Below are 14640 nucleotides of genomic sequence, written 5' to 3'. Positions count from 1 at the left end.
CCTTGGAGGTGCCAACCTGGTCAACCCCTAGGTACACTCCTACAAAGCTGAAGTTGGTTACTAGTTCCCAGTACCTTATTTACAGTTCCTGGTTCCTTGCATAAAGGAAGCACTGAATTTGTGAGGAAAAGAAAAGCATTTGAATGCCCTGGGTGCAGTATTTAAATTCTGCCCCTTCCACACAATGGTTTCCAGAACCTGAGGGCCCACTTCAAGCAACCAAACAAGCCACATGACTCAATGAGCACAAACACCTTCATTTCAGTCACCCATCCCCACACTAGCCAGCGTCTCGACGGGGAAGTTTTTGGACTGAAATTTTGAGGCTGGATGTAGAGAGAGATCCAGGTTCATATGATAAACATTCAGCGGTGGCCTTTGTCTTTCATTCTAAACTACTTCATGGAGTTGTTGTGGTGTCAAATTATATTCTGAGGGAGAACTGAAACGAACCACGTTCCCTAAAACGGGCTATAGGCATTCTAAGTTAAAATTGCTGCCAAGGCATTGAAATCTCTCTCTCTCTCTCTCCAAATGGATAGAAAGCCTCTATCTGGAGGGGCCAGAGCTTGGGCAGCCTCTATACACACCTCCAGGGTTGCAATAAGGAGCTGGGTTACCTCACAGAGCAGCAGAACAAGATATTGAGGCAGGACTGGAGTGACCAGATGGCTGACCCCCAGTCTGCGCGGCGTGAGTACGAGGTAAGTAACGGCATTGCAAAACAAAAGCACCTGATGGGAAGAACAGGAGATTTGGGGAAGAATTCAACGTAGTGCTTTGGCAAGGGTTTGGATAAGACATTGGTCAGGGAATGCGGGTTTCTTTTGTTTACTCTCCAAAGTGATTTTTAGCTCACAATGATTCATATGTGTAACAGCACCAACATGCAGCATAGTTGCATTGGTAGGAGTCCTTTTAATTATCGGTGTTGAACATCACTTTACTAAACAGATAACTGGGCCTATTGCTCTTGTTGTTGCCCTTTACCTCAGTCCACATTCAGAGGAGAGTCCCAACGTATATTCAATATGTTCTGGTCAGTCAAAGCTCTCTGAACTTGGGCATGTTCGTAGTTACTCTGACTTGGTTAACAGAACAAGGGTGGACCCCAGAGGAAACCATCCTTTAGGCTTCTTCTGAGCATGCATGCTCTCTAGTGCTCCTTTTATGGAGCTACAAAGTGCCGCACAAGCATGGAAACATTGAGGAAGCAGAGAAGAGAAAATGTAAATGGGGAGGATGGAGGAAGCTACCTACCATTTTATGAAACTTTTATAGAAATGGTTGGGGAACCTGTTCCAGGCTGCTTTGTGGCATGGGTATCTGTGTATGAGAGAGCCAGCAACAAGGAAAGGGAAAACGGATACTTTTGCATCTAGATGCTTCTTTCTTTGCATGCAAACCATTTGTGAATGGGGATTTGGGAACAGAAGTCCTACCACTTTCAGCTGACATGAGCTATCACTAATCTATGCCCTGGATTCCTTAGCCAATTGGGTCTGGGGCACATCTGGAAAGTTCTAGCCACGTGAACTTCACATTTTTCCAGTTGTTTTATTGGGAGAAGAGATTATGTAAACATGCTCTTTGTCTTCTAAAGCATTGTTTCTCTCTCACACACACTTTTATATGAAAATCTGAGCAGCAGGAGTTTTCTCTGCCCCACTGACGTCAGTAAAGGCATCTAATAACTAAGCTTAGTGGTAGATTTGGCATTTTCTAGGACATGTGGGGCTACTGCTTCTCCTAAAATGCAAAGGACCTCTTAGCATTCAAAGTGCTTATATAGTGGGCTCCTTCTGATCCTCCTGCAGGATTTCAAAAATAATGAACTCCTTAACCAAGAAGAGTATGTGACTACCCTCCAAGATGATGGAGAGAGGATGGTCGAATTGAAGCATCCAGCTGTGAGCCCAATTCAGGTAGGTGCAGAATCTGGAACTCTCTCTGTGCCCAGATCTTCAAACAGTTATGCACTGATTCTCCCATAATCCCTGACCATTGGTCATGCTGGCTGGGGCTGATGGGAGTCCAACTACATCCGGAGGACCACCAATTCCCCACCCCTCTGCTTAATGAAGAATTGTTCTAGATTTCTCTTGCTTCAAGCTATGTCTAAATGTTTGTGATATTATATGGCCCTCCAGAGCGAGTTCAGGAGAACAGCAAAATAAAAGAGTATTTATTGAGATACTGTTTCGCCATTAAAACCTACCACATCCTGAGAGCTGAGAGCAGGCAACTCTAGTGTGCCACTTAAAAAACCCATATCATTTCCCCCAAAGTTTTGCAGTCTGCATTAGATGAAGGATCTTCTCTGAATAATTACGCCAACCTTACATTTTGTGTTTTGTTGGACAAATCCACACTACAAAAATAGCTTAGCAGACATCCCCTTCTTCCCAAGGAAACCTGGGAATTGTAGCAGGGGTGTGGGTGGACTCACAGAGAAATTTCTGCAGCTTGGCAAACTACAATTCCTAGGATTCTTTGAGGAGGCAGCCATGACAGCTAAAGTGGTATAAAAAGACAAACCTAAGTTTGACAATACCATACTAATTGGGCCATGCTATATGTTGCTGGATCTGCTGGGTTCTCTGCCCTCTGGTTCTTCAGGGCAAATGGATCATGATGCATGTTCAATAAACAGGTTGTCAGGTGACCTGATTCAAAAGCTCCCATTCCGAAAGGCCTTTTCTTGTGTACCAAAACATAAAATTCTTCATGGTTTTGTGGTATGTAGGAATAGCTGGGTCAAAGTTCTGGCCTGTCATATGTACAAGCAGACAAATGCCCTGGAAATGGTCAGTTATGAAAGGAAACAGAAATTGCAGAGCAAGGTCATCTGGGGAGTTTTTGCTTTGTGCTACATTAAAGTTTGGCATTATATTCTCAACTGAGAATATAATCATGGAGAGCTTGGGCTAGAGTCCAACAATGCCGCTTCTCAGGGAGTGGTAATATTTTGCAATCTGATGGCATTAGTATTCGGGGAATGAGATGTTGCACAAGAATAAAGTACACCGCTGTCCATCCTCTAGCTGTGCAACAAGCTCACACGTGTGTTTTGAATGTTAATATTTTTCAAAAATGTTTTACGACACACCTCTGATCCAGACCTTATAGAAACTGATAAGTTCACATGCTACAAAGCAAATGTGTTGATTTCCCTCTCTCAGATTTTGAACAGCATATTACAGTGGTGCCTCGCAAGACGAAATTAATTCGTTCCGCGAGTTTTTTCGTCTAGCGAATTTTTCGTCTTGCGAAGCACGGTGTCGGAAAAGTTTTGGAAAAGCTTCAAAAATCACCAAAAACCTCAAAAAAGGCTACCACACTGCGTTCTATGAGTTGCTCCTCGAAGTCAAGTCGCAACTGTATTAACGGTGTTAAGAAAAAGGAAACAAACTTGCAAAAAACGCAAGACGTTTTTGTCTTGCGAAGCCCATAGGGAAATTCATCTCGTGAAGCAGCTCAAAAACCGCAAAACCCTTTCGTCTAGCGAGTTTTTCGTCTTGCGAGGCATTCGTCTTGCGGGGCACCACTGTATCTTTCCCCTGTAATATGATTTCCTTTGTTGTGTGGATTCAGCAGCCCACAGCTACATACTTCTGTCAGTTTGGGGGTTAACAGAAAAGAAACTCCGCGGAAAACCATGAAGCTAGATGGAGAATGACATGAGAACTATTTCATTTCCACTGCAGGCTCATCAGGAAGCGCTTAAGAATGAGTGGCAGAATCTTCTCTACTTGTGCATCTGCCAAGAGAACCATCTGAAGAACATAGAGAACTACAGAAAGGTAGATTGTGGGAGGGTACTAGAAGGTGGTATATGAGGGACCCCAGGGATCTCAAATCTTCATGATCATGTGTAGAAACTTGTAAAATATTTAGGCAGTTTCCTAAGGGCAGGCAGACAAAGTTCAGATGAAACTTAGTGATCAGAAGGTACACCTTCAGCACTTTGAACTCCTTGCGCCTGCGCCATCTCATGGATCCTTCCTCACCCGTATCTTAGAAAGATTCCTTGTTCAGAGTCTGAAAGCATTTGTTTGTCTAGTATGTCCGTAGAGTTGTAGAGTTGGAAGGGACCCTAAAGGTCATCTCACCCAACTCCCTGCAATACATGTTGCATTTGTTTTTGCAGAAAATCTCTTAATTTCATAGGGCTCGATTCAGATTTTTTGTGAGCAGTCCTTCTCCCTGCGCCCCATCAAAGCTGCTCTAGAACTGCTTCCAAAGCAGCAGTGCAAGGGGCTTTGGGGTGGGGGAGCAAAGGTTAACAAAAATAACCCTTGCCCACTCTCTTCCTCCCATCAGAGCCACTGCTAGATCTGAGTCCATTCCACAAACAGAAGCAGACCTTCCATTTGTGGAAAGGCAGGTCTGAATCTAACGTAGTCCTTTTAACACTCTTTGAATCCGTTTGGGGGGGGGTACAAAAGAGATTTCTTACTTCGTTGCTATTGAAATTTCTATCTCATCCTTCCGACGCATTCCTAGGGCAGCTTACAAAGAATCAAAATACAATACCATGCAAGTGATTAAAGCCATTGCCACTTGCAAACGACGTATTAAAAGCGTATTGCCACTTGCAAACGACGTATTAAAAGTCTAAAACAGCAGCATGCAGTCACCAGCAGATATAAAAACCATTACACAACCTTAGAAAATATAGAGCTCTTCACCTGGTGCTGGAAGGTCATCAAAGTAAGTGGCAGGCAAGCTTTCCTGGGAAGAGCATTACAGAATATGGGAGGCACCATGGCAGCGACTATTGCCCAATGTTCATCTGCCACTCCTGATATGGAGGGAAACCTGAAGAAGAGTCTCTGTGCAAGATCTTGGTATTGATAGCATTAGGGCATGTCTCCAACATTTTAAATGCTTTAGCACTAAACCAAATGCATAGAGGCAAAAGTCATGGCCACATAGTACTGGGTCACATGACTGTTGAGGTCTTAAAGCAGGCCCCAATCACAGCAATGGGAAACTAGTGGAAGCAGACAAACTCTGGAGCCCTGAAACTTGCACTGACCTGATAGGATGAGGCTATATAGTTAAAGTTTGGCAAAAACAGCAACATGAACATTCTGCTATAGGAGCACAGCAGCAGAGGTTAGCAGTGTCTGAATTTCATGGTCAAAGTACATTTCTCTGACTGTTTTGCTACTGCTCTTCTCTCTTTTTTGTATTTAGTTCTATGACGATGCTGATGCTGTGAGCCATTCACTAAACAAGCTGAACAATGACCTTGATACGAAATACAGCACGTTCAACAAGGACAGCCCAGGAGTGGTGTCTGATTTATTCCTTCAGCTGGAAGTGAGAACCACAAGGGGGAATGGGGACGTGATTTCAACAAGTTCTTACGTTTTAATTACTGGCCTGGAGCAACCGTGCCTCTCCTGGATTATTGCAGCAACCAAATCTAATTATTTTTATGGCTTCATCTAAATTCAGTTAGGTGCACAGCCTGGGAGTTATAAATTGGACAAGTGGACTTGATTCACTTCATTAAATCGAGTGAAGAGAAGCTAAGATAAGAGGGGAAAGGAGGAGGTGAGGGAAGATGAGTTGCTGGGGGGAAAACTGCACCAAGTTTCTTTGCCTTGTGACTGGGTTCTCTCCCAGAAGGTTTTGCTCCCCAGATAAGAATTAATAAAACACAGAAGTTCTGTTCAGATGAAGATTATGGATGAAGGGCTGACCTGGGTTGAGCAGTGAGATCATGTGCCTTTTGAAAAGTTCCTGATTGTGCAGTATGTGTACAAATTGTGCATGCACAAGCTCTTTCAGACCTTCAGATTAATGTGCATTTTAGGAATGGAGACAGCAAACATGATCCAAGTCCCCCTTCCAAGCTTTCTTCTGAATGTGTGAACAGAACAAAAGTCATTGTGCCATCAACATCCTCAAAATTAGGGTCTCCAGCCCCATCAACACCCAGCCCACACAACTTACAGGCCATCAAACAAAATGCTTTCCACTAACTATGTATGGCAGAGCACCAGGAGCTCGCTAACTAGCCTAGATCTTTGAAAACAGGAAAATTGTCATCTACCTAGCAGGCCAATGTATAGGGCTGATGGGCTCTGCATGGCTTAGTGGGCCACAAGTTGTTCTGGTCCTGCTCTAGGCTGCGTTATTTGCCCAAAATACATACCAGCTCTGAACTCTCTCCTCCTCTTTCCTGTCTAGAACGATGAGAAGTCTGTGAAACAAGCTGAGAGGAGCATTGCTGAACTGAAAAGGAGGAGCAAGGAGATTAGCCCTTTGAAACTCCGCAGACTCCAACCCTCCCAGCCAATTACCGTGACTACCATCTGTGACTGGGATTTGGGTGATGTAAGAAAATGGCCTTGTCGTATCATATGTGATGGAAACTGATTATTCTGAAATTGTGTACCGTGTACATCACTGTGGTTTCTTAAGAGGTTGCTTTAATCTCCCTTTTGCTGCTACTTCTACATCAAATCAAGCAGAAAGAAAAGCAGCAGTGAAGTATTTGGGTGCCATGTTTGAAATAGGAACAGTGTGGTATGAGAGTTCTCTATGCCCAGATATCCCTAAGACAGTGCAACAACCAATCTGTAGCACACCACAAACAGTGAGCAAGTGTGACACCACACAATTGATCCCTTTATTGTAGGATATACCAGAGTGACAGAGTTTAAGGGAAATCACTATATATGGCATTCCACTCATTTGGGGCTAGTAGGGTAAAGTTAACAATGACTACTAGTCATGGTGGCTGTATACCATCATCAGAATCAGAGATAGTATTCCTGAATATTGGTTTCTGGGAATTATGGACAGGAGAGGGATTTTGCTCTAATGCCCTGTTTATGGGCTTTCCAGAGACATCTGGTCGGCCACTATGGGATTTAAGATGCTGGTGTAGATAGGTCTTTGGTTTGATCCAGCAGCAGGGCTCTTCTTCTGTTCTTAGTAATGGCACCAAATGTGTACATGTACAAACATCTAAAATAGACCCAGGGCACCTCTGAACTGCAGAAACAAAGAATAACATTTTGTGACATCTGAACAATGTCTTGAGTTTGTCTTTCTAGCAAAGGGTGGCTATATTTGAAATTCTCTCAAAACCAAAACTTTCCTTCTGTCTTCCTTCCTTCCTTCCAGGGGCGGCTCGAGATGGGTGAGAAGTATATGTTGCATGACAACAGCAACCAGGAAAACTGGGTCGTGCAGAATGCCAGTAGAGAGACTAAGGTAGCACCTGCTGTTTGCTTTTCCATCCCCCCTCCAGATCTAGAGGCCATAGAGAGAGTTAACAGGTGAGTACAAAGCTTTTTCTCTCTGTCTCATGAGTATACCACTAGCGGTGCACATGCCACAAACAATAAGAACATATTTTCTATCTATTCATTACTGGTGATTTTTAAAAATCGGTGAATACGGGTTTTATTTTTATTTATTTATAAAACTATATCTATAATGCCATATCATAAAATATTAGGGCAGTATAGAACACGACACACCTTTAAAAACGATGGGTCTTGAACCATGGTCTTGGAAATTGTCCCATATCAGAGGTTCTTCTCTATAAAAGAGGTTTAATGGCATTCTATCATGCGGGTATTAGGTCTGCATGTGGTGGGAAGCTGCAAAAGATCTGGTTCATGATGGTAGTGAAATGTTGCTGGATGGAAATGGTTTTCAGGCTCCCATATGCCTGTTGTTTAAGGTGCGGGTTTTGTGGTATCATGTAGCCTCTACACATAGACTTTCCATAATCACTTGGAGAATTGTTGTTTTTTACGATCAAGTGGTGTATAATTTTGACAGCAATTCATGCAGGGTGCTGCATCAGTAGTCACTCCATAAAGCTTTCATGTTAGCAAGCATGAGTGCCCTGCCAGTGGAACTTGCACATCTGCATATGCTAAAAATGTGATTATTGTCACCACTGAGAATCAGCCTTAAGACAGTGGTGCATAATTAGGAGGGGCATCATGGCAGCAATTTCCCTTTTCTCTTGTTCACTTTTCCTCCCGAAAATACACACTATTCATGTCATTTGTTGCTTAGGAGACTCTCTGAAACAGGAATTTTAATTAGTTTATGTCCTTCCAGCTCCTTAACAAATTGGTCTTTGTAGATTCCACCTCTCCCACTGAAGGCTCTGCAAATATGTGCTATCTTTTCTAATTAGTACTGTTTCTTTTTTTTTGGCATTATCAGGATACCACATTTACTCCAAAACAGTGCAGACAACCACCAGAATCTAAGACTGATCTTTGTAAAGCATTCAGGGAACAGTTTTCCAAGTAGAGATATTTATGTAGCTAAAACAGCACAATCTATCCTCAAGAGGGGGGAGGTACCAGAAAGGTTGAGGAAACCCCAGTGTTTGGAGAAGTACAAAAAAAAATAATTGAGAAAGCTCCGGGTGAGAACCCCAAATGAGTTCAATGAGCACACTCAGTGGGGACAAAATGTGGCCTGGCTGTTTGGGGGTGGGGCGGGGGTGGGAATAGAGTATCCAGGGCATGTCTGGTTGGCCTGCACACGGAATAAGTCCACTAAGGAGAGACTGGCAATGGATTGGGTCCACTAAGGAGAGACTGGCAATGGATTGGGTCCACTAAGGAGAGACTGGCAATGGATTGGCTTAGAGGATGGAAAATAGCAAGCAGGCAGCAGCCATTTTGTGTGGGGATTCCTTTCCTGAGCCCTGTGCATGTTGGTGGAGAGCACATAAGCCCGCCCCTACCCTGGCTCCATCCCCATTCTGCCCTTTTCCAGGTCCAAAAGTCCTGCACATTGGTGGTCGTGCGTCAATTGGACATGCGCAAAATGGTTGCTGCCTATGTATGTGTGTGTATATATATAATAATAATAATAATAATAATAATAATATGCACTGGACAGAGGGAAGTAGAAGCAGGAGTGCCAGCTTGGCCTCACAGCTGTGGGTGCCTGGGGCCATGGGTGCCATGCAGCGTGCACGGCCCTGGCGCTAAAATTTGTGGGTGCCCAGCCCCTTCCTGGAGAATTTTGTGGGTGCTTGGGCACCCACGGTAGAAGTATAAATTGCTGCAAGGCTCATGGACACTTTCCAGAGTGCACGTGGCAAAGGAAACAATACACACCCTAGAAAGTACCCGTTGGCCTTTGTCAAAGTAAAAGCTGATGGGAAAGTATCTTCTGAGAAATCTCTAGCAGAAATCGATTCATGGGGTACTTAAACAGCATGGGACCACTTCTGTGTGGATGCTTCTCAAACACACAGCTCAGCTAATGTCCATAGGAAGCAATCTCACAGGTCAGGCAACTAATGTAGTCACTTACCATGTCAACTACCCGCCTGCAAGCTAGGTAGTTTAACTGCAGGTGTTACTGGAGCGGCATGGGAAGCAGCAATACAAAAGCAGCTCTGATTTTAAAATTTCACATTATTTTTACTGTTTGGTTTTATATACGATTGTCATAAGCTGCTCTGATATTTATTTATTTATTTATTTATTTTTCAACAATTATTTCAATATAAATACTTGATATGGAATAAAATGACCTGATTAATGCCCCACTAGAAAAAGGCAGTCTCTCTGAGCTTGCCTCGTGTACACGGCAAGTGTTGTAGGGAAGCCCTGGGCTGTGAATAACGTTGACTTCCTCCTGTCTTGTTCAGGCTAGAAGGTGAGCTGAGCGCAGTGAAGCAGAGGAGAGCTACAGTCCAGAACACCTTGAAAAGCAGCCATAGGGAACCAGTTAAATCCAGCCACCAGGGTATGTCAGCATTTCAGCCGTTCTCTAAGGGGAAATTGCAATACCATTGTGGCGTGACGGGTTGGTTAAGGTGCTCGCCTCTCTTCCCCATGGGCCTTCAAGTTGCCCCGTCTTTGCTTGTGCAGGAATCCATAAGGATCAGAGATCCTAGGGGAAGGCTTAACTTACAGGGTGGATGTGGAAGAAGATGAACAGGAGGCATTTAGGCATAGCAATTATCCCCATGGACAAATGCAAATATCTGCATGCTTTATTGAATAATACTTGTCATTTCAGTTCCAGTCAGAAGCACCACTGTGGCCCAGGATGATCCCCAAGCCGGCCAGTTGCTCCATAAACTGGATAACGTTGGTGGTAACTTGGACCAAGTCAAGAATGAGATTTTCAGCCGCCTGAGGTCTCCACTAAACCACAGTGACCCTGTAGAGGACCTTACTCAACGGATCAGAGAGCAGGAGGCAAGTCCCCCTTTTTTTTTGGTAAAGTGGCAGGAGGTAAGTTTTGACTGCTCACTTGTGCCTCTGATAAGCCTGTTCATTTTTAGAGGGAATGAACACCTTCAAAGGGCAGAGAGGTTTCTACTGCTGTTTTTCTGCCTGTACATTTTATGTCTACTTTGCAAGACTAACTGGCATTCCTGATAAACAGAGCCAGGGAGGCTCTCTCATGCAACGCTTGAAGCTGCTTCATTGAAAACAAGTTCCTATCCTCACCTTCCTACCCCCTCAATATTTTGTAGAATGATTTTTAGCTTGTTCTTTTTTTTTACGGCTTTCCTCAAAGATGTGGATAAATAACTCAAATATTTGGCTACATCCATGAAGGTTCTGTGGTTGAGAGTTGCTCATGAAATAATTGCCTCAGTATTCCCAGCTATGACTGGTGACCTAACTCCACTGGGCTGGAAAAAGTCTTAAAGTGGTGCTAGATGCATCATTAAACCTTATAAGCTTATAGGCCATGTAGACATGTCAATCCAATGGCTTCAAATCCACTGGTGGTGTTGAGACCTACGGTATGTCCCTAACTGGTCTCTCCATAAATGACTGTTGTATCACATTGAATTTTACTGACTGATTAAAAATAAAATCCGCCTTTATATCAGGGAACAGCAAGGAGACTTCAAGTCATAGGAGCAGAAAAGGAAGTTGCCCAGAAGGAGTGTGAGGCCTATCTTTCCAAGAAGCCTGCTGGCACCTCTGCCTCTCAGCTGCCTGTGACACTCAACAACATCAAGAACAAATACAATGATGTTAAGGTGCTCTCCAGGCTCTATGAGGAAAAGTAAGTGACTTCAGCAATATTTTGGCAGAGAATAGAACTCTGTTGCTGTGTGAAGGAGGCAGCAGCTTGCAAAATGTTTCTATGAAATCTTAAATGTTTTCACCTGGCAATATATAGCGCTTTTTTTTTTGCTTTGGTGTGGAGTTGAAGAAAACAACCTAGAAGTGAAATGTTGTCTTTTGGCATTAAAATGTCTCCCCCTCTCCAGAGCCAAAGCAGGCCTGAACCTGGAGAATCAGATAGAGAACACAGACAAGTTCATCAGCACCCTTGAGGCCAAGTTATCTCATGATGGCATCATCCCAGCCTCGCCCAATGCACTGCAGGATCGTGCCAATGAACTTCAGGTGAGGGACCTCTGGAATCAGGAGGACATCGGTATAGGGTGGGATAGAACAGAGTATTTCTTTTCTTTCTGTGGGTGCTTCTGGGCCAGTGCTTCCCTTATCCCTAACCACCAGAGAATTTTATCTCCCAGGCTCACTTCCAACTGAGGCTGCAACATTTTCCATTTGCTCAAACCCCAAGTGAAACTATTTATTTGTCCTTTTTTTTCTTCTCCACACATTGGTTCCATTGGTTTGCAATTAAATTACAGTATGATACCTGCTCAGCGCCACACCAGTCTCCTTCCACTTAGCAGAAACAGGCTTGGCACTTCAAATGATCAAGGAAAGCAATCAGACTGAGATTTCGGGAGGGTTTTTTTTAATCCACAGGTTGAAATAAAATTGCTGTTCTGAATGGGTGGTCTCTTTCTTTCACAGAAACTGAAGCGAGATTTGGTGAAACATGAGGACAGCTTGCTGAAGCTGAACCGCAGCCTCAAGGATGCTGAGCACAGCTGCAGTGCAGTGCAGAACAATTTTGAAGAGTACTGCGCTGATTTGCCAAGGCAGAAAAAGGAGGTCCAGCTACTTAACGACCGATATCATGCTGTTGCTGACCAGCTGGATCACCGGTAAGGAGCCAAATCCTCTCCACTGGTGGGCATGGAAAGTGTTTGTGTGTATCTGAACATCCAGCCTTGTGAGCCAACTTAATTAACAGGCCAGATTTGGAACAGGTGGCTTCCAGTCTCTCTTTGCCCTCGAAGATGATATAAAAACATATAAATACACACCAGGAATAAGAAAACAGGGGCCTCTAATGACAAAGATGCATCAATGACTACCCCCAAACTAAGAACCTGCTCCTTCAAAGGGAGTGCAAATGGGCAATTTCCTGGAGCTTGGAACCACCCACCCATAGTGCCAGAATTTAGCTTCAGATTATTGGCCCTCATCCAGCCAATCACTGCATCTAGACACAGGTATAGGACTGACATGCCCACTTCTGATCCAGATGTTGCAGAGACATAGAGCTGAGTGTCATCTGTATTCCGAAGATACCGTGCTCCAAATCTCCACAAAACTGCTCCCAGTGGCTTCATTATAGATGCTAAATAGCATTGGGGACAAAATAGTGCCTTGCAGCATGGCTGAGATCAATGAACTATGGAAGAATGTGGAAAGCTGGTAGCTATTTTGTAGCCACTCTTCCCTCTCAGTGACCAGCCCATCATTTTCTATCCAGTCTCTGGCTGCTGGGTTAAAAGTTATATATATCGCATCTTCCAGAAGCAAAGCCTTGTCTTTCAACAAAAAGGAATCAGCCTGCCTCTCGTAACTTGACAGAATGCTTCCAGTCAATAAACGAGGCACTTCCCCTTAACCACAACAGGCACAACCTGAGCTTCTGCTTCTTAATCAGTGTCTCCGTTCTTTGTGCAGGGAGAAGACTCTCCGGAACACCAGCCTCACCTACCAACAGTTCCAAAATGCCAATGAGAACCTAATGTTCTGGCTCAACAATGTTCCCAAGTACCAGGTCAAGACCACAGATGGACCCAGCCAGGTCAACTACAAGCTCCAGGCCCAGAAGGTGAGCAGTGTGGTATCTTCACCCAAAGAAAGGTCTTGCAGTTTAAAGGTAACAACACCCTCAGAAAGGGAATTGATGGCTCCTTGAGGCGACCATTGCTAGGTCGTTCTGCATTCTTACTGTCAGACTGATGTAACCAAACTCACCACAGTGGAGGATGAGGTAACCCAGCTCACCCACCCACCTAGACTGAAAACAGGAACTTTCAGGGCAGGAACATTGTAATGCTTGTTGTTTATTAAGCACCAGGGAGACCGCTGGTGCTTTCTTGTCCTAACTGCCTTTTGCTCTTGCAGAGGCTGGCAGATGAAATCCAGAGTAAAGAATCTGACAAGGATGCTGTGGTCAACTTGTCCCAGAACGTGCAGACTGTCCTCAACGTATGTTTGCAGGGTTTCTTTCTATACGTTTTCCATTTCCTGTTGGGCGAACCAGTCTGATCTTCCTTTGACCACATCCTTTTTTCTTTTAACAACAGGAGTATGAGCTTCAGGCAGGAAAATACCGATCCTCCCTAGACCCTTCGTTGACTGCTTCTTCAGCAAAACGCCTCCGGGTGACACCACTTCAGGAGAGCATCCAAGCACAGGTGAGAGCTTGGGACCCTGGACCCTGATTTCTTTATATAAAATTTCTACCCCTCCTAACCAACTGGTTACACTCTTGAAGCAGTTTAGAAAATCTCAGAACAAAGTATTGTGGCACCTTGGCAGTATATACACTACAGCCTTAATATGCAGCTAGGCTGTTCTTTTTCTCAGTTTGGATTGGTTGGGGGGGGGGGGCATCAAAAGCAGTGCATTTCATAGGAAACTACAGGATAAATATTGATTCACAAAGTTAAAAGAGAAAATTGTCCAGTAGCCCTAATGGCTGATAAGAGGCTTAGAATTGGCTGGTGATTATCTTCTACTTATTCCTGCGATGCAAATTCCTCTATACCTAGACTTTTCTAACACATGTATCATCACAGTGTGTCACATAAAAATAAAATAAAATAAAAGGAGTAGGATCAAGGAGTGCCTGTTTGAATGCAAGTAGAAGAGGGAAGAAAACGGACAAAGCACACTCTTGCAGTTTAAAGAAAGCAAGAAATGCTCCCACTGGTAACATTCCCGTTCCTGATCTCAGTTAAACAGCAGGCCCATTTATAGTTTCCATACAGTGGTGTTTGTTCAGTACTGTAGCCTGGCAGATGTTGACAGCCTTGAACTAGAAGGGAAATGGCAGCAGGACAAAGTGATGTGGTATCTTAAAATAATGCGTTTTGCTCATTCTCTTTAGGAAAAAAACGTGACAAAGCTCTTCACCGAGACAGCTGCCCAAAACAAAGAGCAACTGAGCCGGCTGGAATTTGCCAAGAAAGTTATGGACAAGGTATATGTAAATCATATTAGGTTAAAAGATAGTGCATAGATAAATAACCATAACTTTCAGTTAGTGCAATTAGCTTCTCCTGAGAGCAAATGAGAAGGAAGATTTCTTGGTGTTTCATACCAAAACCTGCCAGGATACTGCCTTGAGTTGCTGTCATTCTGTCATGCTCTACTGCAGGGATGGGGGACCTCAAGCCCCGGGACTGAATGTGGCCTCCAGGAATCTCTGCAGGCCACACCTCTTCTTTAGCCACACCCTTCCTCACCTCTCACCATCACTGCTACACTCCCTCAATGGGTG

At 44.0% G+C, this 14640-nt stretch overlaps 1 protein-coding gene across 1 annotated transcript in view; it reads left to right on the top strand.

Annotated features, from left to right (window-relative positions):
• Positions 1–14640, top strand: part of EVPL (envoplakin) — a 43240-nt gene that overhangs the window by 24456 nt on the left and 4144 nt on the right. The window contains exons 8-22 of the mRNA XM_082202963.1: positions 543–704; positions 1818–1925; positions 3708–3803; positions 5203–5328; positions 6205–6351; positions 7147–7301; positions 9659–9756; positions 10033–10214; positions 10862–11040; positions 11249–11387; positions 11808–12001; positions 12813–12963; positions 13260–13343; positions 13442–13552; positions 14248–14340. Coding sequence (XP_082059089.1) covers positions 543–704; positions 1818–1925; positions 3708–3803; positions 5203–5328; positions 6205–6351; positions 7147–7301; positions 9659–9756; positions 10033–10214; positions 10862–11040; positions 11249–11387; positions 11808–12001; positions 12813–12963; positions 13260–13343; positions 13442–13552; positions 14248–14340 — 2025 coding nt within the window. The remainder of the gene's footprint in view (positions 1–542; positions 705–1817; positions 1926–3707; positions 3804–5202; positions 5329–6204; positions 6352–7146; positions 7302–9658; positions 9757–10032; positions 10215–10861; positions 11041–11248; positions 11388–11807; positions 12002–12812; positions 12964–13259; positions 13344–13441; positions 13553–14247; positions 14341–14640) is intronic.

This window comes from Podarcis vaucheri, assembly GCF_965113315.1.
Source record: "Podarcis vaucheri genome assembly, chromosome: 2".
In the NCBI taxonomy this organism is placed as follows: domain Eukaryota; kingdom Metazoa; phylum Chordata; class Lepidosauria; order Squamata; family Lacertidae; genus Podarcis; species Podarcis vaucheri.
This window is presented reverse-complemented; position numbering and strand designations above follow the sequence as displayed.